Raw genomic sequence first — 22,264 nt, forward strand, 5'->3', positions numbered from 1 at the left:
GGCTTTCATGATTTTATGAAAACAGTTTAGTGGCGCCCCTTAATGGCAGAGGCTTTTTTAAACCTGAGAGAAAAACATATCTTTCCAGGTGTCACAAGACTGCAGAGGAGACAACCTCTGGCATTTCTCCAGTCCGCTGACCTTCATCCTTCAAAGAACCACCTCTGCAGAGAAAAGACACTCATCACCCCACTGCACCCCCTTTTCAGGTGCTGAAGCCGAAATCCTTAAGCCTTTCCAAGGATCTTGACTTTAGACTGGTTTCAGAAGAGGAGCTTTAAGTTAAAGACGCACTCGACCGCAGATAAACCCTCCGGGCTTCGCCCTCCTCCGTACCCCTCAAGGTTGAGAGGCACGGCGGATGCCGACTCGGTATGCAGAGCCGGAGGCTGCTCGGTCCGGGGGCGCAGGAGAGAGAAAGAGAGAGAGAAAAGAGGGAGGCGGTACGGGAACATCTGAAAGGTCAGCGGTGATTATTAATACAGTGTGTGAACACACTGCCTGCTGATGTCGGATGTCGGGGGACGTTGGTGATGTGGCCACTGCGAACTGAACAAACATTCACATCAACACACCGCAAGTCCAAAGATATAAATAAATCTGTGGTGTTGTTTTTACTCGTTAGTCATCACCTGGGGTGGAAAAAAGTGACATCAGGTGAATTTATCAACTTTTAATATAGGTTTTTTTCTGGACAATGTACACAGAACAGACAATCAAAGTCAATCAAAAATCACCTGATTAAATATGATTCTTTTGTTTTGTTTTTAAACAGCATTCTAGAGCATCTGACACCACACGGAGACGCACTCGGGAAAACAAAAAAAAAAAAAGACGGCCACCTCCGCCATAAGAACGCAACCCCGGCGGAACCCAAGAAAAGGGCATCAGTGCCAATTCGATGAGTTTTCAGGGTAAGAGCTGAACAGGGACACCGAACGCTGTCCTGAGTGTTTGTACTCTTCGGTGTTACATCATTTAGGGTTCTTGATCCGCAGCCTTTATCTCAAAAGCGCGTCGCCGTCATAAAAAGCGGCGATGAGGAAACGCAGGGGGAGAACATCGCGAACAAACCCCTTCTCATCCGAAACCCACTCTGTTTTGCCAGATGCTCACTATCACTTCTACAAACAAACGAAACAATGAAAGCGAATGACTATGAAAGTGAGCAGACGGAGAACATCTGCCGCCTCAGTAGATAAACTGACAAGATACTGATGTTGAAATTAAAAGAGACGCGCCGACACGCGTCGGGGGCTCCGCGGAGGGTTTGGCTCCTTCAGACGCTCTTGCGTGGGCAAAAACGAAAAACAACCGAGACAGTAATATACAGTTTTCAGTGTTTCTGATTCTCTCTCTCTTGCCACCATCTTTCGCTTCACACAAGTGGAGGGATAGGGAGCATTGAAGCATTTCCATGAGGCATTTAAGATGAACATTCAACCCCCCCCCCTCAAAAAAAAAAAAAAAAAAAAGGTAGCCACTATGATTCATTTGATGATAGTATATACTAAAAATAAACTACAATTTGCTGGGAGTGGGGCTGGATAATCATTTAAAGAGCCTCATGCAGAGAAAAACAAAAGTCACAAGAATTCTCAGTTTCCCACTCCAGAAAAAAAAGCGCAAAGTTTATCATGGGTGACTCAGGCAGGGATGGGTGGACCTTCTCAGTGAGACCATTGCAATAATTTAGCTGGAGCTAATGCCGCCCAAGTCGGATACCTAAACAAACAAACAAACAAACAAACAAAACCAGGGAAGTGACAAAAGAAACTTAATCCGAAAAAGCCATTGAAAAATTTGTCTGCGAAAACTCAGAAACGACAACAAACCATCAAAAGAGACAGATGACATTAAAAAAAAAAAAAAAAAAAAAAAAAAAATCAAATTTCCCCAAGAAGGGTCTCGTTCGCCGCATGAGGTTGCGATAAGGTCTATGGGGTCGTGTGTGGGAAGGCGAGAGAAGCGGTCAGAGTCCTTGACGGCCCTCGCTGGGTTTCCGCTTCAGTTCTTCAGAACCGCCTCGTAGCTCTGGAACACACACTGGGAGACCTCGGGAGCTCTGCACTTCAGTGAGACCTGACGGAGCAAAGATGGGGAGGGAGGTTAACATCCAGGCTCGTCTGTTAAGATGCAAGGCTTTTAACGATGCATCATTGGAGGGGGTTTATAACTGTCAGCTGAGGGTGGACGACAATGGCTCGACATGCTGGGGCAATATATTTATATGTGTGTATATATGTATATATGTATATATATATATATATATATATATATATCCCGGGTCCTGTGCATGTCTGAGAAGCCTTCTTTGAAAATATGAACAACTTCAGTCATTCGGCTCATTTCATATTGACTTGCTGTGTGAGACAGCGACAATGTCTTTTACACGACTGTCTCAGAAAATTAGAATATTGTGATAAGGTTCTTTATCTTCTGTAATGCAATTGCAAAAACAAAAATGTCATACATTCTGGATTCATAACAAATCAACTGAAATGTTGCAAGCCTTTTATTATTTTAATATTGCTGATTATGGCTTACATCTTAAGAAAACTCGAAAATCCTATCTCAAATATTAGAATATCATGAAAAAGTAATTTTTGTTTTTTTAATTGCATTGCAGATGATAAAGAACTTTATCACAATATTCTAAGTTTCTGAGACAGTCGTGTGTGTGTGTGTGTGTGTGTCACCCTCACACAACAGGGGAAGTCAAGTGAGACAATGGTTTGCATGACGACCCGCGGCTTTCTGCGGTTTTGTTTTTTAATAATAATACATTTTATCGAAGGCGCCTTACTCAACACTCAGGAATAGCATTCAGACATATACATTTACACAAAATGCAGACTTAAAAGAAACAACTTAAGGAAAACAAACAAAAAAAAAAATCAAAACAAACGACGCATCTGTAGATTAATTATGCCATGGTGATTTCAGAGTAACCAAACCCACAAACTCGTGGCTCTTCCTGAGGATAAAACATATCAATCGTTCGAGGAGATCAAATCCTTTTATGGAAATCGCCTCTGTCCACAGAACACCCCCTCGACCCCCAGCATATCTAACTGGGGGAAGATGTACGATTTCACACAGCCTCAGAAAGGTCTGGCTGAAATTAGCAGAGATGCACTTTCCTCAAAACAAAAACACACACATACACACACACACCCCTCTGCAATAAGACATTTAGTCAATTTGAAAGACTTGATACTAAACATAGAATACACCAACAAAATCACCTCTTGCTCTGGAAAATACAGTCCTTAAAAACTCACAATGACTGAAGTAGCGGTCAACATATCAATAGGCATTTGTTGGACGGCAATGCAAGCAAACACACACCACCTGAAGTTGCTCCACCCCTTGACCGGCAAATCCCCCTCCCCCCTCCATCACCATTAGTTCATGGAGTCACACACGGTGTGCAAATATTCAATTACAAGGGGAATATTGAACTGCCGTCTCAAAAAACAAATATGTGGGTGTATACATCATAAATATAGCGAACACGAGCCATAACAACCTGCTGGGTTGAGATCATTCCAACTATAGTGGGAAGATATGCTAGAAACCAGTGACATCTGGTTACACTTTCAGTACAAAAAGCAAGTCAAGTTGTAAAGTGTATGTATGGTTGTATGTATGTTTGTGCGTGCGTGCGCGTGTGTGTGTGTGTGTGTGGAGAGAGACTCCCCTGTGTCTGCCACATTTTCAAACAAGTCAGTGTTCCTTTGTTATCATTTCGGGGATAATTAATTTGCACACTATTATGTATGTTAATAGACAGCTTTATCTCTTGGAGTTTAATTCCTTTAAAAAATGCAAAACAGCCAAACTGAGCAATAGAGTGAAAATATATTGTACCATTGTGAGTAGTTGGTAAGGCATCGTGGGAGAGCTGAAGCCAATCAAGCATATAAAAAGATCCAAAAAAAAAAAAAAAAAAAAAGAGCTAATTTATCTTTAAGTGACGGCAAAGGACAGAAAAAAAAAAAAAAAACCCTCTCCGCTCAGGGCGGAATAATCTAAATGGCTGAACATCTTATACTAAAAACCGCAGTGGATTCCAGAAAACAAACGGCGTGGCCTTACTTTTCTTCAGATCTAAAAATAGCCTCGGGTAAACGGCCTGGGCAGCTTGGCTTGAATACGGCGTGTGCAGAGAGCGAGCGCGGGGAGCAGCTGGCAGCACCGACAGGTAATGTATACACCGGGCATCATTCACCTGTGCACCCTTTGTAAGGATCATTAGAGGATAGTAAAGCAGCAGCAGGAAGTACGAGTGTGTTTGCATTTCCAAGACAAGCAGTACATAGATATGGCTGAGAAGTGTACTAATGGGGTTAAAGCATAAATGGAAGGAGGGGAAAGTAAATGAAATTGGGTGAGGAAGGAGGAAAGATATTGCACTGCCACGGGGGGGGGGGGGGGGGGGCAACACCGCCTCAAACTGAAAATATTAATTAACCGTCCCTTTTTTCACTTTCACTTAGTCAATAATAAAAAAAAAAAAAACGCACAGCGCTTCTCGATGGGGAAGATTGAAAAGGCAATATGGGTGACTGACAAATCGACAAGTCTAGACGGGAGAAAACAAAACGACAGTTAGTGCCATCTTATGAATAAAAAACGTGATCCGGGAGCAAAAGCTGAGTGACGCACAGGGAGCCGAGTCACATCAAGGTCATCATCCTCGACAAGTCAGGCGAAATTTCCAGCCAAACAAAATCCATCAAGTGTTGGGAGACCATGACAAGCTTTGACACCCAACATCAAAAAGCAGACACACACACACACACTCACACACAAAACAGACACACTCTCTCTCCCTGATTATTAATTACAGCAAATAAATCTCAATAACCCACCTTTCAGAGTTCCGTTTTTTTTTTTTTTAAATAAATACATTTGAGCCTAAATCATAACTGGAGGCGGGTTTTAATGCATACATTTGTACTTGGCTAAGCAGTAAAGGCACACGCACGCACACACGCACACAGTTATGCAAGGTGCCAACTTGCTAAACATATTCATGCACTGATGGAAGGCCTCAGAAGTGTGTTCAGCTGGTGGCTACGGAGCTCCATCCTGCTCCACCTTCCCACACAACAGGATAAAACCTGTCATCCCGTGTGAATTCTGACCGCACCGCGCAGACGAGAGCAGCTCAGATCTAAAAGTGACCGGAACCCGTACCGGTAGGTGATGACAACGTACAGAAGTGCGCCGCGGTAAAACAAGCAGCGGGCTTTTTACAGAGGAGTTTGTGAAAAGAATGGATGCCCAAGAGCTGAATCTTGGATTCTCTCTTCTTGAGATTGACAATTTCATTTTTAGACCACAGCATCTTTGGTAACAGCCAGCATGGACATGCACAATGCACGGGCCATCATCCGTATGAAACCACCGATAAGGTGCATAGGCACGATTTGGATATGAACAGCTGAGGCTGTTATCACAGTGAGAGAAGACCTTGCCCAGATGCACCACTCGGACACTTATTTCATTATTTTACATTAGTATCGATCGCATTGATGTTGGTTGGGAAAGCTCTTCCTCTTCTACGTGGATCTGGCACGTCAATTTAGTCTCAAATCTGATTACAGGGTGCAGATCTTAGAAAACTCTGTTCTGCTGTCCTTTAAGAAGTTAGTTATATTTAGTAGCGTATTAGTCCCCCCCCAGCCATTCAGGAAATTGTATAAAAAATGAACTATACATATATATATATATATATATATATATATATCTGCTGTTCCTGCTTCACATCACAATGTAGTAACTGTGAGCCCAGTGAGCGTCTGAACACAGGGACCAATATTTATTCATGACCTGCCTCCAGGAATGTAGAGACAGTGCTAAGGCCCACAACAAGCCTGGTTGAGTGGGATGGTGACAATAAATCCATAACCTTGGGGGGGGATTCTGGAGGGAAATGGCCCATTTTCAAGGTGGTGGGGGGGGTTCCTTTGCCGTGGCTTTGAGGAGGTCTACTGTCACAATGGAATAATAATAAGGCATCAGTGCATTGCTCACACGAACTCACAAGATCCCCTGACACTCACCGTGTAGTTGGGGTTCCCTGCTTGCACCCTCAGCTCAGCCAGAACCCAAATGCCGTTGGTGAGTTTTATGGACTGATACAGCATGTCCTGGCCCTCTACTGTTCTCTTCGCTATGGTGAAAATATTACTGCCCTGCAGTTTGTTTGACGCTGCATCTAATGGAGAGAGAGCGAGAGCCAGAGAGAGAGAGTGTCACATTACCTACAAAACCATTAACTGGTTTGTGGGGGCAAATGATTTAACATGTAAACTCAGTCACTGGCTTCTGCCAAACTTTTCAGGTGTCTTCTGAAATGTATTAAAAGTACCAGGCCATACCTGATTTCTGTTTCATTTATCTATTAAATACGCAGAAAGAAAAACAAATACAGTTACTAATTAATGATCTATTTTTCTCCTCGTGCTCAGCCTTGCTAATATGCAGAGAGAGGATGTGAAACCCTCAGTCTTTGCTCCGGAGGAGGAAATTCAATCTAGGTGGGGAAACTCTTCATTCAGCTGTCATTAGAAATTGTTTTCCAGCCTCGCTGCTCTCACACTTTGGGTAAAACTACATTATCGCACATAAACAGACAATGACTGAAAATGATTAGATTCTCATTATGAGAGAAAAAAACAAAACAAAAGGCATCTTCATTATGGAGTCTGAATTTATCACTAGCATCTCTGACAAGCTCTCACTGCTGATGCGGGAGGATGAAGCTGCAATGTTCTGTCAGTCTCACCTGAGTTGAGATGGCAGTCTTTGATCTGAAACTGGGACTCATTATCATTGGGAATGTCCTTCCATGTGGCGAGGAACACCTGCCGCTCTGTGAATAGACACATTTCAGGGACGAGTCCAAACACAGAACAAAAACTAGAATATCTCTATTACTGAAATAACAATCAGACTTAGAGAAGGAAACGTTACATGATGCTGTCAGAAACATATATTTGAATATATGAAGCACTGTCTAACAGCCCCTAGTGGCTGTCCTGCGGTTTGCCCCCTCAGGACACTTCCAAGGAAATAATGTTGCCAAAAGCCCCCCGGTTTCAGCTGTGCTTTGCAAACTTGAAATCATTGAGGCTTTATGCAACCGCGCTGTATGTATGTACATAAATGTCAAAACAACCCCGCCTGAGCCTTTAACAGTTTGTCGCAGATTTGCTTTATCCAATGCTTTTACGCGAAGGGGGTGTATTAATGTTTACACTGCAACCAGGGCAAAATAAAACCATCTGCTGCTGAGGAAATGTTATTCCTACTGGAGACGAAAACAAAATGTAAATTATATGGAAATTGTATTTTTTGTGAGAGCACAGCACTCCTCAATGTCTGGCCTCTCTCCCCCCCCAACATATTGGCTAGGGGTTTGTGCAAAAGGAGCTACATTTTAAGAGAGTAAAAACAAAAAAAGGAACTGTTTAACAATCCAGGTGCAGACACAGATTCACATCAGCGTCATACGCTACTTAATGCTACACTCAGAACAGCAGCTCTCCAACCTCTCTCCAAAAAGACGCAAGACTGATGTGCGCGCTGTTGACGTCAGACGGATTTCTGGCTATCTGAGTAAGAAGTGTGGCGAATACATTTACCCATCTTCCCGTCCTCGACGAACAACATGCTGATTGGATACTGGCAGCTGAAGTAGAACACATCAATGTTGTTCTTCACAGCCACCTGTGAGAATGATGAGGGGGTGAAGAGGGGGGCGGGATGTCGAAATGGGGGGGGTGGGGGGGATACATGGGTAATTACTTTTCAAGTGCCTTTCAAGGATGGGCACAGGTCATTTACGTGTGTTGTTTACTACACTGGAGGCCTTTGCGAAATTTCCATTGCAAAAACAAGGATGCATGCAACAATATCATCACAAGTAGACATGGCCTTCACTGATCTCCTATTAGGCTGGATCCTACCGAAAGGCTCTATTTAGCAATGAATACAATTCATTTGTTCCACAATACTGGGAGATTTAAGTTGGTCTACAAACATGCACAACAGTGCACATTAGATTAGGGACATATATACTTAAAATGGAGTAGGCGAAAAAAAAGAAGCGAGTCTATAGTTTAAGAGTTCCCAGCATTTGGGATCTTTAAGCTATGATGGGAAAAAAAGGCACAATGCTGGATGAAACACGAGAACAACTGGGGTGTACTCCGAGCGGCTGGAGTAACAAGTGGCGGCAGAAATAGCAGTGATATTGATCAGGCTACTAAAGAAAGAAGTGCTGAGAGAAGGACAGTGAGTTCAGCCAGAGGACGCGGAATAATGGCTCCTGAATAATTCATTAGGGCATTTTATTGCAGGGCGCAATGCAGGATAGCCAGTAACACAGCTAGCATGGACAATAAAAAAACTGTTGACATTTGCAAAAACGTTTTGACTATTTTTACAACGTATGATTCTAATCTCAATGGTCCCCTCATAGAATATTTCAAGACTGGCGACTGGTTAATCAAAAGTCGCTTCTTCACATTGGGTCAGCATCAGCCCTGTCCTCTCTCCTGCTGTTGCTTTCACGGTGTAAAACTCAACTGACAGCATGTAGTAAAAGCACAAAGTGCAAGATGTCAGGTATCCACAAATCTTATTTGTACGACTTAATACACCTTCTAAACCAAGGCATCAGATGAATCCAACTTGGCAGTGCCTCACTGACAGGCATGCCAAACTGTTAAGAGGACGTTAAAGAGCAAAAGGGCAGCCAGTGTGAAAAGTAAATGGGCATCATGCTGGGCAAAATGTTACCATGTATTGCTATCGTACACAGCAGCTGTGATATTGTAATGAGGAGTCTTTTGTCAGAAAAGTCAGAATGTTGGAGAAAATTACTCGAAAAACTTGGCTAATTGCAGAGTAAGTATTTTAACATAAAGTGCCACTGATGTAAAAATGCGTGCTTGTCAGCAAAGTGGTGACCCGAGAACCTCTGAGCTCCGTCACTAAAGCAATCACTTTAGTAACGGCTTTTGCAGTTTTTTTTATTATTTTTTTTATTCTGTACAGAGAAGTGGGTGGTCTTCCTTCCTGACTCTTTCCTTCTTGCACTGTATACTAACCCAGAGGGATGAGGGCTTTGCATGACTAACACTCACTTTTCTTTTTGATGTCTTATTTCGGGATACAGTGTCAGATTAGCGGTCAGAAGGGATTCTTTCCAAGCATGTATTCCAAATGAACGGAGGCTGACCAAGTGTGACGGATGATTTGGCGTTGACAAAATCACTATGCGACCCATGCATGGCAAAAAAAGGTCTGGATGTGCATGGTCTCAGTCTCATTGATTGGAACTATCTTTGAGTGATACTACCATGACAAGTGGTCTGTTTCATACACTTTGAACGCACCCATTGGAGTCAAGCTCCCAGGTCAGGACTTGCTAAGACATACATACGAGTGAAAAGGGTCGAATTCCAGCAGCTGACAAAGTGGCGGACCGAATTCTTAGGACTGGCAGGCAAGCTGTCAGTGTCTGTGTTCAATGCTTTTTCTCTCTCCACATTCACAACACCTAAACAAGGCCTAGACAGCTAGGTGCCATATAGTTGTGCGCTTATCATTCCTTAAACCACTGTATAAACTGCCTTTGTACCGAATTAAAATTTCATACCCAATTTAATGAACAGTAAAACACAGAAATGCACCATCTCACACTTGTGTTGCTGTGTCATGAGAAGTCAGTGTTCCTTGCTCCAATATATTGAAAGGCTGGCCTCTTAAACCTGATTATTTTTTGATTAAAACGGTTTCAGGGACAGCAGAAGTGTGCAGTAACTTCTGGGGTTTAAAGGGCACTCCGAATAAATGTTCCGCAACATTACCTTCCATTAGGAACCAAAAATAGGTCAGACCCTCTCAAAAACAGAATATCTAATGATGCAAATGATTTGTCTTACCCTTTTAAAGTGGAATCTCAATGCAGCAGAATAGAACGGCTAAAAAGGGAAACTGACTAATAGAAACAGAATGTAACCATGTGTTGCGCGACCACTAATGGCTGACTTTACTGCCGTGTCCCTCTAGTCGCAGCAGCCCCCGTCTGCTAATAGGAACAGCTAAAAGAACCACGGGCTGCTGCTCTTTAATCGCAACTAACCATCTCTGTAAAGGTTTTGAAAAGGATATACTTAAAAATGAACTCTATGGCAGTGTGATTTGAGATAGCAGTGACAAAGTCAGGAGGAAGATTCTCTCAAATGAAGCCAGGAGATATTATTCAAAGAACATGGTGGTACACTAAAATATATATTTCAAGTCACCTGCAGGTTATTCAATGGCTCCATCTTCATGACGGGTCCCACAGTATTGAGAGGAAGGGCCACTTCGATGCTCTGGTTTGGGCTAAGAGGAGTGAGAACCTGCAGTGGTCCGGCAGGAGCTAAACCAAAGCTGGGGGAGAGCAGGACAGCAGAGGGAGTTAACGGGATGTGAAAACTGACAAATCCACAGCACGCGGCTGTTTCAAAGCGCTCACCTGTTCCTGTTAAACTGGATGGCAAAGTCGGTCATCACACTCATCGCTTTATTTGTGAGGGTCATCTCCATTTGAACGACGCCGGCACGGCGGCCAAAAGTCCCTGTTATCTCGAGACCCTTGGCCTTCATGGCTGGAAGCCAAAGCTTTAGAAATAACAAGAAGGGGTCAGCTTGATTTCTTAGAAGCCTGATTGTGCTACACCATTTCACAGTGCACGTAAGAGCTTTAGTTTTTATCAAGACTCACCGTTTTAGGGGGTATATAGGCTCCCATCGGCATACCAACTCCTCCCCCAAGGTCAAACAAGTCATCCAGACCACCGCTTACAGGGGGAGTGAAAGAAGCTGGTGCTGCGGCTGCTGGAGCGCCAAAGCCAGCAGGCAACTGTTGGTCAGAAAACAACAGATTAAACACACTGAATTTAAAACAGGGTTACAATTTTTTTTTAAATAATCATAGCCAGACAACAAAAATACTCACAGCAGAACTTCCTCCCAGGTCGCCCCCGAGCTGTGTGTACAGGAGGAGGCACAACAAATTCAAATGACTAATTTTTGACATTGCTGACATGTGTTCAATATTCATTCATTAACACTCAATTATGAGCCAGGTGGTTTGAGGATGACGAGGACTCAGAGGGAATAGGAATAGGATTCTGCAAATAGTGACACATCTAGGGTTCAGGAAGGAGACAGAATGTGTTTTAACCTATATCCTTATGGGGAAAAAAAAATCTTTCATCGTACACGCAAGTCTAAAGAGGCAGCAGATGTTTGGCTACAAGACATTTCACAAATGTTGCTGTTCATGCAAAAAATACGCTAGCGTCAGCAACGATACAAAACTACAATGTATTTATGACATAAATTGCATCTAAATTGAGAGGCGAAAAATGTAGCAAGACGAGAAAAAACAGGCAGAGATCAACTTTCGGGTTTGGTTATTTAAAGGCCACAGTGGTACAGCAGGGGTTGCTTCTATGCTGGTGCTAGTTTTTATTGGCAATAGTATGACCCAGCGGTCCGACCTCAGTGGGGCTGTAATCAGGGGGCGATGGGGACTGATGTGGGGGAAGTGGTGACTGAGGAGTGTCCGTCCGCATGGGGATGGATGGCTGATTGAAAGACGAAACACATTGCACAGTGCAGAGGTGAAACAAGAAATGAGACTACAGGATCGACTGGGATGGTCTCTGTCAAATCATGAAATGAAAACTGACGAAATAAATTCTGTATTAGAAAGAGAGGAAATAAAAATCAAATGTGGAAAAAAATAAATGTAACGGTCTGATATGGTATATAACAGTTGTGCCCGCCATATAGTTACCGGCTCAGACTCATCCCCCATCTGCAGGAGCAGCATTCAGTAAAGAAGGGAAAACAAACTATTGTCACACGAAAAAAAACAAAAGAAATAAATAGATAAAAAGACGGTTATTAGAGTAAAAGTACATTACAGTTATCTCGAAGGCTTACCAGGCTATCCAATCCTCCGCCAAGAAGATCCATAGCCCCCATCTGCATTCCAGAAGAGGGTGGCGGCGCTGGTCCAGTTGTGGTCGGAGGAGTGAGGTCCAGATTGAGCAGATCCCCAAGAAGATCCCCCTGGGACGGGATGACAGCCGGAGGCGCCTCAGTGACTCCAGCAGCAGAACTTGTGTCGGGACTCTCAATGCTCTCGCCACTGTATTTGGAAATTAAGAAAAATTGTATTACTGACATGTCGTCAGAGTCGGGAAAATGAAGCCATTCGGTATGCACGTTCTTCTTTAGCTGCAGTTTCAGAACAAATAATTCAAATGACTCACGATCCAGCACTGCCGGGGAGCCTCTTGTGCTGAACACCACGGCTGCCCTCCACAAAGGCGCTGGGCGGCTTATGGTAGACAGAGGCCAGCGTACCAATGTGGCAGATGAGCTCCTCCAGCAGAGTGGGCTCGATCAAATCCGTCTCTTCGGAGATCAGAGGCTTTTCAGCCAGAACCACCTCCTTGGCGGCCACGGGGTCTGTGGAAAGCAGACGCCAGTAGATGTAGCCACGGTCCCTCAGGTCTGGATTATCAGAATCCTGCAAAGAAAAATAAATAGATAAAAAGGAGGCATCAGACTGATGTATTGATCTTTGCTATGTTTGATTCATAACCGGGCTGCGATTCGAACACATCAGAACATGACTTAGCCACAGTGCCGAGACCTGGATGATACTGGGAGCGACCTGTCAGTACATTTTATGGTCAGTTTCAATTTGGTATCCCATCTGTCACACATACACACACGCGCATGCATGGCTTGTTTGGTGAAATTCATCCAGCGCATTTAGGCAATCCGTCGTGAGCAGCGGTTGCCTTCACAAATTGCATGGAGATGACCTTCCGTCCCATTGTAGGTGGCATCGACAGGGTAACTGCTTTGATTGTGGAGAAAACAAGAGCTCCCAGAGGACTCTGACAAAAGCATGGGGAAAACATAGAAACTCCACAGAGCTCAGCACTGCCCCCATTGGGATTATAATCTAAGAGGCGACAGTGCAGACCACGGAGTTACTGCTCTGGACAAAACATAATAAAGCCCTTTCAGTTAAAAGTAACATTCTTTCTTACTTGCTATCTTTCTAGTGAAGGAAAATGTGTCTGCCCATCTACTGCAAATGTAATAATCTTCAGTTTTTACATCAATGTCAAAAACATGACATCTTTTTGACACTATGTATGAGAAGCATGGAATAAATTCTCATTTGTCTGTATCAGTGGCAAAACAAGTTAGTCTGTAATTACTAAAAAAGAAAAATCAGTTGTGTTCATATAGGTCAAAGATTTTGACAATTACAATTGCAATGGGGGAAATATGAGGGACAAATCTAAAAAATAGGCTCTAAGCTTATGCATAGCTACATAGCATAGCAAAGGATCTATAGAATTCTAGACCAGTTAAAATGATGTGTATTATACACCACTCTCAACAATTTATATTTTTCAAAAGCTGTTTTCTTAGATTTGCTGAAGAAGCTTACATGGAGAAAATCTGGCATGTTTGATTTTATATGGGTATTCATATTACTTTTAGCTTAATATACTTCCTTGTTAACTGAATTAAAAGAGTTGTTTGACAGGTCCAGAAATCTATTTCACAACTTAATTACTGCTAAAGTAGAGGGTGTGGTTCTCCTTAAAAGCTGGTTTGTTGTTGGGACTGGACAGCTGGGCACATTCAATGTCTCCCAGTATACAGATCAACATGCATCCACCAAGACAGTCCTCTCACTCACCTGTGTTGCCAGGCTTAACACCTGCTGCACCAGCTCCTGGGTCTCAGTTGGCTTTTTCAGGAACAGCTTGACTATTGCGGTTAGAAGTTGCAGCTGAACCTAGGCACAGAGTGTAGATGGTTTTTCACAAATACTTATTATTACCACCTTTGGCTAATTTAAGTCCAATTGGATCAAACACTAACAAAGGAACAGGGAGTCATTGCCTAATCTGATAGCAGCTTACTGTGCTGAACCGCCAGAAAAACTTCAATTAAATAAGATTTAAACACATATTACTTTTAAAAAGGGATTAATGAGAGCTTTCCTTCAAATGCCACCACTCCTATAATTGCAAGTGGTCTCTTGTTTCCAACTCGGGGCACAAAAGGGAATATTCCTTGTGGTCTATTAAATTCTCTCCCAAGATATTACCATAAAAATCAGACAAAGGCAGCATTATTAAAATTTGCATACTCGATATGTGGTGATGTCTGTGCAAGTAAACCTGTGTAATTTCACAATGAACGCTCCACAGAATAGGGTCTTCCTGCTTTACAAATGGTCTCCAAACAATGAAAGGATTAAATGCAGTCTCCAAGTTGTACTGGAATATTTCAATTACCAAGGTGTGAATATTTAAACACGCTTAATTTCCCTAATAATTTCCACAAAGCCTTTCTGGTATTAGCATATGGCATAATAAGCTTATTTTTCATTCATTTCCAAGTCTATAACTAATACTTATCCTGCACTCAGTGTCACAGTGGGCCGAGAGCCAATCCCAGCTGTCACTGGGTACAAGGCGGGATAATGTCTCAATGACTAAGAAGGACACATCTACCCTTGATTCCCCTGGCGCCCAAAAAACAGATGCCACATCCCTCAACACACCTGAGTGCTTTCATCGTGGAAACCCTCCAAAAAGCTCTCCAGCAGTTCATCAGCATTGTCAATGCGCTCAGCATATTCTCCCACTATCCAGATCATGGCTGCACGTGCTTCTGGCTCATCCAGGGAATCCAGGTTTTCACACAAAGTGGCGATCACACTCTCATACCTTGGAACCAGCACACAAAAAAAGCAAGCCAGTAAATAAGCCAACCAAAAAAAAAAAAAAAAAAAATACTGTAATTTATCTACAGCTGCATGTTTGGCTGACATGAAAAGATGCAATCAAAACAGGGCACTGTGTGTGCCTGGGTTATTTTATGTCTTTTGAGGTTGATTATAAGATAAAATTCCTTTGTGATGGTATCTTCATATTTGATTCTTCTAGTTTTAATTAGAAAACAGTCTCAACTGTTCGGTAAAAAGGCATAGTCGTGTTTTCTCTGTCAACAATATTTAATAAGAAACTCTAATATCAACTGACTATTGTAATGTGGACATTTTTCCTATATCATTGTCTTTAAAACCAGACAAAGGTAAGGAGTTATTATAGCTCAGCCCTATAGAATTGAAAATATTTAATCAAAACAACAGCCATCAATGAATAAACTGGGACAAATGTTGAAGTACCGCACTGACTGAATCAATCAAGTGTACGCTGATGTCGACAAGGAAACATACTTGTTGGGATATTTACGGAAGATATCCTTGATGACCACAATGGCCTCCTGCACCACATAATTGACCTTAGTTTGGATGAGGTCGAGCAGTGTGCTGACACAACGCTCTGCTGATTGCTAAGGATGGAGGGGAAATATTGTTTGTCGTCGTTATTCACCCTTCAGAACAAGTTACAAAGCAGTCTACAATAAAACATTCAATAAATGCACCACAGTATAACAGTAAATACTCTTCTAGTTAATGCTTTACAAATACCCAACATTTAATGAGCATGTTAGGTTGCATGGACAAGTTGGGCTAATTAAAAATATATGACTCGGCCAGAGGAGCAGCCTTTTACAGCTTAGAATCCCTCTGGTTTGTGTAACAGTATGATGAAACTGCTTCTATTCAAACACAGGGCTGATACCAAGGTTTTACAAACAGAGCATCCTTTTCAAGTACTACATAACCTCTGCTTACCTCTACTTTGATGGCACAGCGGCCAATGGCTCTGACAGCCTTGCGGACAAAGTCCACGTCCACTTCAGTGGCGTATTCCTTCAGCTCTGCCAGCACCTGCAGCAGGACAGATGGACAGAGCCACGTTCGGTTATATTTCATGAACAACATCCATTACTTCAAAAAGATGTCTCTAGAATTCTCAAGAAAAGGATTTTTCGAAATGGTGTATGTATAAAATACCTGGGCAATGTTAGCTTGAGATGCTAATCGAATCATGATGTCCAGCTTCTCTAGTTTGACATAGATTGGATCATTGTACTTCACAAAAAAAACCTTCATCTCGTGTTTGAGGATCTCAGGGCTGAAATCAACGAACAAGTCATTAAGTCCACCAAAAAGTATTACAGAATCAACAAAATAAAAAGCCAAGCAATGAAATCACTCGAGGTGGTCATCCGACTAACCGTCTCTGGACGATGAGATTTATGTTTCTAAGTGCTACATATTGCAATTCCGGCTCAGCAGAAAGCAGAGTTACAAGCGGAGGGGCCAGCTTCTTCAGCAAGGTGCCATAATAGTCCAAATCTTTAGGTAGCATCTCCATGAACTTCATAAGCACTTTTACCGCAGACAACACCACTGCAGAGTTGGCATGTGAGAGCCGTGGGGTGACGCGCTCACAAATGCTAACAGATGTGAGGAGAGTAACAAAAGGGAAAGGGGGGTGAGGGGTATCAGAGTAAAACACAATATGTTGTTTGTGAAAATATGAAACACAGAGAATTTCAATGAGATCAGGAATGGCTTCCTTGCCCAGTCGCTCACCTTTGGGACTCGCGGTCATCCCGAGGGGTGTAATTGGCCAGGCAGTCGAGAATGAAGATCTGTCCCCACTCTGTACACTCATTCAGGGCTGTCAACAACTTGTTAATGGTCTGAGGGTTCAGGTCCAGGAGATTGCTGTTGGGGTGAGACTCTGCTATCTCAGACAGTGCTGCCACTGCATTTGCAACCACCTACAAATGAAGCAAAGAGTTGAACGGAATAAGTAGTAGCCCCTTGGTTTCTCAGACAAAGGCAGAGTTGAGAAGTAAACGCTTCCTGATGGAATCATACCATGGGATTGGAGTCAGATATGAGGTCTTTTAAAGTATCCAGGAAGCCCTGATCCTCCACCAATTGTGCGTTGATATCATGAAGCTTTGCAACACATACAGCAGCTGTCTTCCTCACATAGGGGTCCTCATCCTTCAAGCATTTCCTCAGTGGCTCACAGAGGTACTCTGTGATCTTGTCCACACGGATGCAACCCATCGTACGAACAGCCAAGGCCCGGATGAGGGGGTTTGGGTCTTCACAATCCTGATTGAGTGTTATAGAGTTAACATGGAAATCACTCTCAATTTTCATTTATTCAAGGGCCATAAACTGTCTCATTTGCAGATAATTGGGATTCTATTTCATTCCGATGGTTTTGTTTATGTGAAAGTTTTAAGAAACTGCTTAATGTTCCGGGGCATTAGCATTCATTAAATAAATGTGTTGTGTCTCAAAGACCTCCTAATGCTTGGGTTTGGATGCATTCACTGTAAATTCACAACATCAAGCAGATTTGTTTGCTAGTCATGCAACAGGCTGTTTACCACTGTTTAAGAATCATTTACCTTGACAAAGGTGTTAACAGCCATTATGGCCATGTCAGGCTGACTCTTAGCATAGTTCATCAGGTAGAGATAAACCAGCTTTTTCAGCTCCAGGTTGTCTGTCTGCATGCAGTTCACAACATCTGGGAACAAAGCGCTAGACAAGGAACAAAATAACACGTGACAACAAATTCACTATGAATGGTCACAAGTTACATATTTCCAATGAGGGTGTTTCTGGCATTCCACTGGCTCACCTGACATCCTTTCCAACTGTCATAGACGCAATTACTTTCTTCACAGCCTCCTTCTTCTTTTCTTTTTTATCACTGTTCAGCTCCGCCTTGAGCTCAAAAATCTCACCTGTATGCAACAAATCAGTTTGAGATTCTCCAAAAGCACAAGTAAAACGTAAACAATCAATTGAACTAACTTAACTGGTTTGCTAGATTTTTGGAATAATTGTTGCTGCACGTTGCTCATATGTAGTCTATTTTATATATCAGTATCAGAGAAATTCATATTACACTGACCTGTGCGGCAAACAAAATCTACTACACAGTACAATTGATTTTTTCCTCCTCCACTATGTTCAATAGATTGCTCCCAAAAAATAACATGTCCCTCTCTAGGTCAACACATTCACCAATCTGCTTGGAAATCAGTTTGGTGCAACTGCGCTTACATCAAAGATTGGCACAGAACACAGACAAATTGCAGCAATGTCACATGAAATCCAGTTTTTTTCCATTAGTGCGCTATATAAAGCAGATCTTTGTTTTTGGTGTTGTTTTTAATAGTAATAGCAACAAATATATTTATAAAGCACATTTCAAAGTGGTGTAAAAACAAGAAGTAGTAAGAGGAGGACACAATGAAATAAAAAGTCTTAAATTCATTCATGTAGTGTCTATTCTGCCAGTCATGTAGTCAGGGGTGCAGTGGGGTTAAGAAGTTTCCAATTAGTCTACTGCATGTTTCTGCACTATGGGAGGAAACCGGGGAATCCGGAGGAAACCCTCGCAGGCATGGGGGCCTTTCTGTGCCCCGTGTATAACTAGTATGGTACTAATATGATTAGAAGTGAGAAAAAAAGGACAGGCAGCAGTTATGTTATTGCTGAAAAAGTTACAGCTAACAGCTAATATTACACCATCTTGAGTGTCTGGCTATAAGACATTCGCCTGCGGTACCCTCTCTTCTTAGTTATTCCCTCCCCTTTCTTAATCTTTTCACATGTGATATGATATCCGTATGGGATTTAAAGAGTATTAACACCAAAGGGTCTGTTCAAACAGTGTGAAGCACAGTTCTGTAATTCACTTAATCATGGCAGCATTTTACTGATGACTGGAGAACAAAATACATGTTCCTTTAAAACAATATGCAGAGGAGAGCAATGGTTAAGTACATTCATTAATCCCATGCATGAGCAAATGAATTAATAATCAGACCTTTCTTGGTTGTGGTGAAGTACTTGGAGTCCGTCATCTTGGATCCAAATTGTCGGTTCTCCTAAAACAATAAATGAAAATGAGAGACAAACTTTTTCCCGAGCAAAAAACTTGGGAGCTTCATGGGTGGCGGGAGGAGGAAAATATGAGAAATGCAAGCACAGGAAAATAAAGGGGCATCCTGTCTTCTGGGCAGAAATCTATCAAATGAGAAAACAGTGGATTTTGCTAAAGGAAGCCACTTAGGAGGCCCCCATGAGCAAAAATCTTAGTCAGCATGTATGCAGCCAGCATCATCTCTTTAACTGAGTCAACTTTAAATTCTCCATTAGGCTTGCAACACATTTCCTGCTGATGATTTCCACTATCAGTCGATCATATCCCTGAGACGGCCTTCAGTTTACAGTGTTTCCCCGCTAGGAAATCAATCTTTGAAAGATAATTCAGCCAAGATCAACTCCAAGCTACATTTGTGATGGAAAATTACATAATCATTGCACAGAAAATCACATCCAAGAAGTGTGATAAATTGTCTTGAGAAAAGCCCAAGTTGATTTTTTTAGGACTGCAAATATAGTAAAATCAAGTTGACAACTGCTCAGCCAAACATCCACTACATTATGGTTTTTGCTGAAATTGGTACATAAACACAAGCTCATGTTATGTTGATTTATGCCTATTTCATGGGGATTAAGCTTAAACGGAGTAATCGTGTTTTTGGAAATGTTCTTGGAAACGGCACTACTCACAGCTGAGAACAGAAAATTAGTACAGTGACTATATTTTTACTAAAACAGTATAGAAATACAGGCAATTTTTACCACAAGGCAGGCCAAGTTGTTAGGCTAAATCGATCGCCATCTAATGTTGCAGTTGTCTGTTATGGGACATATAGAATAGGGGGATACATATAAAACTACATGTAGCTTAACATCGCTTTGTGCCTGCTGATAAACAAAGTACTTTTTATCATCCAGACATAAATTGGCATAATCTAAGGCAGGTACAATAGCCATCATCTTAAATTACCGTGCTCCCAGTAAATAAACAGCACTTTACGGGAGAGGCCTGCCTTACAATTTTAAACTTCAGCTCAATGAATGACGGCAAACTGTTGTCAGTTAACAGATAAGACACTGTACTTTTCATTAAGACTTAAGACTTCTGGTGGCGACAAACGCCATACAAAGTGCTAGAAACGAGGCAAACACGATGGTTGGCACGAATGACAAGTAGTTTAGCCGAAACAGAGAGTAAACAGAGACGCAATTGAGGCTGCTAACAGGCTATAGTTGCACCTCACTACGTGTGTACGCTAGCAGAGCGCAAAGTGGCGCTAACTGTAAATAAGAGCTAATTTGGCCACAAGAAACGGGTTCTGTTAGCCGATTAGCAAGGGGCTGCTACGGTAGCATAGCAAGTCGGCAGACAGCACACTAAGCCTCGGCTTCTTTAAAACTAGCTGCGATAACGAAAAGTCCGTTCGATGTATTATATTCTGCTCATTCTTGAGGCGGCCTGATATTTTTTACTCACGCATAATTGATTCGCCCATTCCTGCATGTTGGCAGTGAAATGAATGAAACTGTTGCTAATAGGCTAGCAGCTGATGCGGGACGACTGTCAGTGTCGGCTAACAGCCTGCTCTCCCCCCTTAGCACAGCTGAGACATGACCTTCTGAGCGGAGGGCTTAAGAAAGCCTTTGCCGGGATAGTTAAGCTCTTAATCTAACGGCCTCACACGGCGAATTAGCTTACATTCTGGGGGTTAAAATTAGACTCGTGATAAATTCGGCGAGAAAACCTCCGCGAACATCTTACCGTGACAGGCGTAGCAGGAGCTGCGATGGCCTTCGTCCCCCCTCCCACTTCATTTACTTCCGTCTTTTCCACGGAGCAGCGCCAGTGGACGAGCAACGTCAGCCCTCGGGCGAACACCTTGTTCCCGATCGTCAGGCAATGAAAAATTAAAATTAAAATAATATCTCCGCATTTCCACCCAAAAATTTGTTATTTACCAGTACTGATTAGGAGAGGCTGCATGCTGAGGGCGTAGGAGGGTCTAATAAATATTACCGCAATATAGCTGTCGCGTACAACATGATCAACTTTAAAACAACGAGGCCTCAAGTCTGCGCAGGTTGCCAAAAGAAAATAATTCACTCATTCACTTATTTCATGGAATTCAAAGGAAATGGTTTATTACAAGAATGACTTTATAGTGTTTTTTTCAACTCTCGAAAAAAAAATGAAGTGAAATATTGCAGTATTGCTATTTCATACATACAATTTTCATAATGTCAAGCAAACTGTACATTTAACCAGAGTGACTAGAGTGAAAATAACATAAGCAAACAACCAACTGTCTGTTTATGAACATTCAGGTTTTGCCTGTTGGAGGAAGAGAGAATGAGACGATGTGCAAACAACCGAGAGCAAACAAAAAAGAAACGTCTCTCTTTGTGTGATCAATAACCCACAGCGTGTTGTGTGATGCCGGACTGCTCACCATTATTTTAAATCAAATCAAACGCAAACTGACACTGGATACATTTATAATATTTAAATCATTTTTCCATCGATAGAATTTCAAATTCTTAGAAGCTAAAAATGTGGGTCTTCTGCGGTCGTGACAACAATAACAGCAATGATGCCGACACATTTTTAACAGATTGTTTGCCGGCAATTTCAAACAATACAGTAATAATGAAAAAGAAAAATGTATAATGTTTGTACATGTTGGGCCCCACCTTATTTGGATTTCCCTCAACACTCAAGAGATCACTTACAGTACTTGGGACGCAGATGCCGCTCGAGCTCAGTTTAATCTTATAAATAAATAAATAGGACCAATATCAACCCTTCGCTACACCAACTCAGTATACACATCCATACAGTATGTACACAAAAATATGCACAGTTTTTTTTCAAGCCCACTCACTGTGCCAGTGCCCCACAATAAAAATTAAACCATACATTTCACATGAGTCCATTTCAGTTATTCTGCCTCACAAGCTGTGGTGTTGAAATATCCATTTGAAGACATCATAACAATACGTGATCTTTTCAGCAAAACGTACGTTTAAAAAAGTCAAAAACCAATCATCTGCAGGGCGCCAACACAAAAATCCCCTCTTTTCCACTTTCAAATCAGTCCATACTTGTTACATACCAAAAAACAGAAGTACTTCAGCTGTAGCCTCTTACACAAACATAACTGTGCATGAAAAATCTCAATATCCAGTTACAGTATCTATTATTCATGCACTGTTGCACTCATGCAGACACTGGGGTGCCACATCCATTCGATATCTTATCAGATTTCACCCTAATACATCGTAGGTGCGCGTATATCATAAATT

General features: G+C 42.1%; 1 protein-coding gene across 5 annotated transcripts; it reads right to left on the bottom strand.

The window, feature by feature from the left end:
* Window positions 1–658: 658 nt before the first annotated feature.
* On the bottom strand, window positions 659–20,802 carry ap1b1 (adaptor related protein complex 1 subunit beta 1). Of its 5 annotated transcripts, none has more exons than XM_086174410.1 (24): window positions 20,724–20,802; window positions 18,903–18,963; window positions 17,706–17,811; window positions 17,470–17,605; window positions 16,922–17,167; window positions 16,631–16,821; window positions 16,270–16,491; window positions 16,046–16,166; window positions 15,824–15,919; window positions 15,362–15,477; window positions 14,684–14,849; window positions 13,811–13,909; window positions 12,354–12,613; window positions 12,022–12,229; window positions 11,873–11,893; window positions 11,574–11,660; window positions 11,027–11,056; window positions 10,793–10,930; window positions 10,544–10,689; window positions 10,329–10,458; window positions 7,659–7,743; window positions 6,800–6,886; window positions 6,075–6,229; window positions 659–2,082 (listed from the first exon to the last, which is right to left on the bottom strand). In XM_086174410.1, the coding sequence occupies exons 2-24, from the start codon at window positions 18,937–18,939 to the stop codon at window positions 2,008–2,010; spliced, it is 2,958 nt and encodes a 985-aa protein (XP_086030536.1). In that variant the 5' UTR covers window positions 18,940–18,963; window positions 20,724–20,802; the 3' UTR covers window positions 659–2,007. The 5 variants fall into 5 exon arrangements, with proteins under 5 accessions (XP_086030536.1, XP_086030535.1, XP_086030537.1 ...); XM_086174409.1 differs by lacking the exon at window positions 20,724–20,802 and adding an exon at window positions 20,439–20,625; XM_086174411.1 differs by lacking the exons at window positions 11,574–11,660; window positions 20,724–20,802 and adding an exon at window positions 20,439–20,623.
* Between the last annotated feature and the right edge of the window lie 1,462 nt (window positions 20,803–22,264).

This window comes from Fistularia commersonii, chromosome 26, assembly GCF_037954325.1.
Source record: "Fistularia commersonii isolate RoL2024-O1a breed Wild chromosome 26, RoL_Fcom_v1.0, whole genome shotgun sequence".
NCBI classification, from domain to species: domain Eukaryota; kingdom Metazoa; phylum Chordata; class Actinopteri; order Syngnathiformes; family Fistulariidae; genus Fistularia; species Fistularia commersonii.

Excerpts from the sequence above, each read along its gene's own strand:
- ap1b1 (XM_086174409.1), bottom strand. The coding sequence starts at position 20,465 with ATGCAGGAATGGGCGAATCAATTATGC. Across the intron at positions 17,168-17,469 it reads CTGTTAACACCTTTGTCAAG|GATTGTGAAGACCCAAACCC; the intron begins GTAAATGATTCT and ends ACACTCAATCAG. Across the intron at positions 13,910-14,683 it reads TCCACGATGAAAGCACTCAG|GTTCAGCTGCAACTTCTAAC; the intron begins GTGTGTTGAGGG and ends CTCTGTGCCTAG.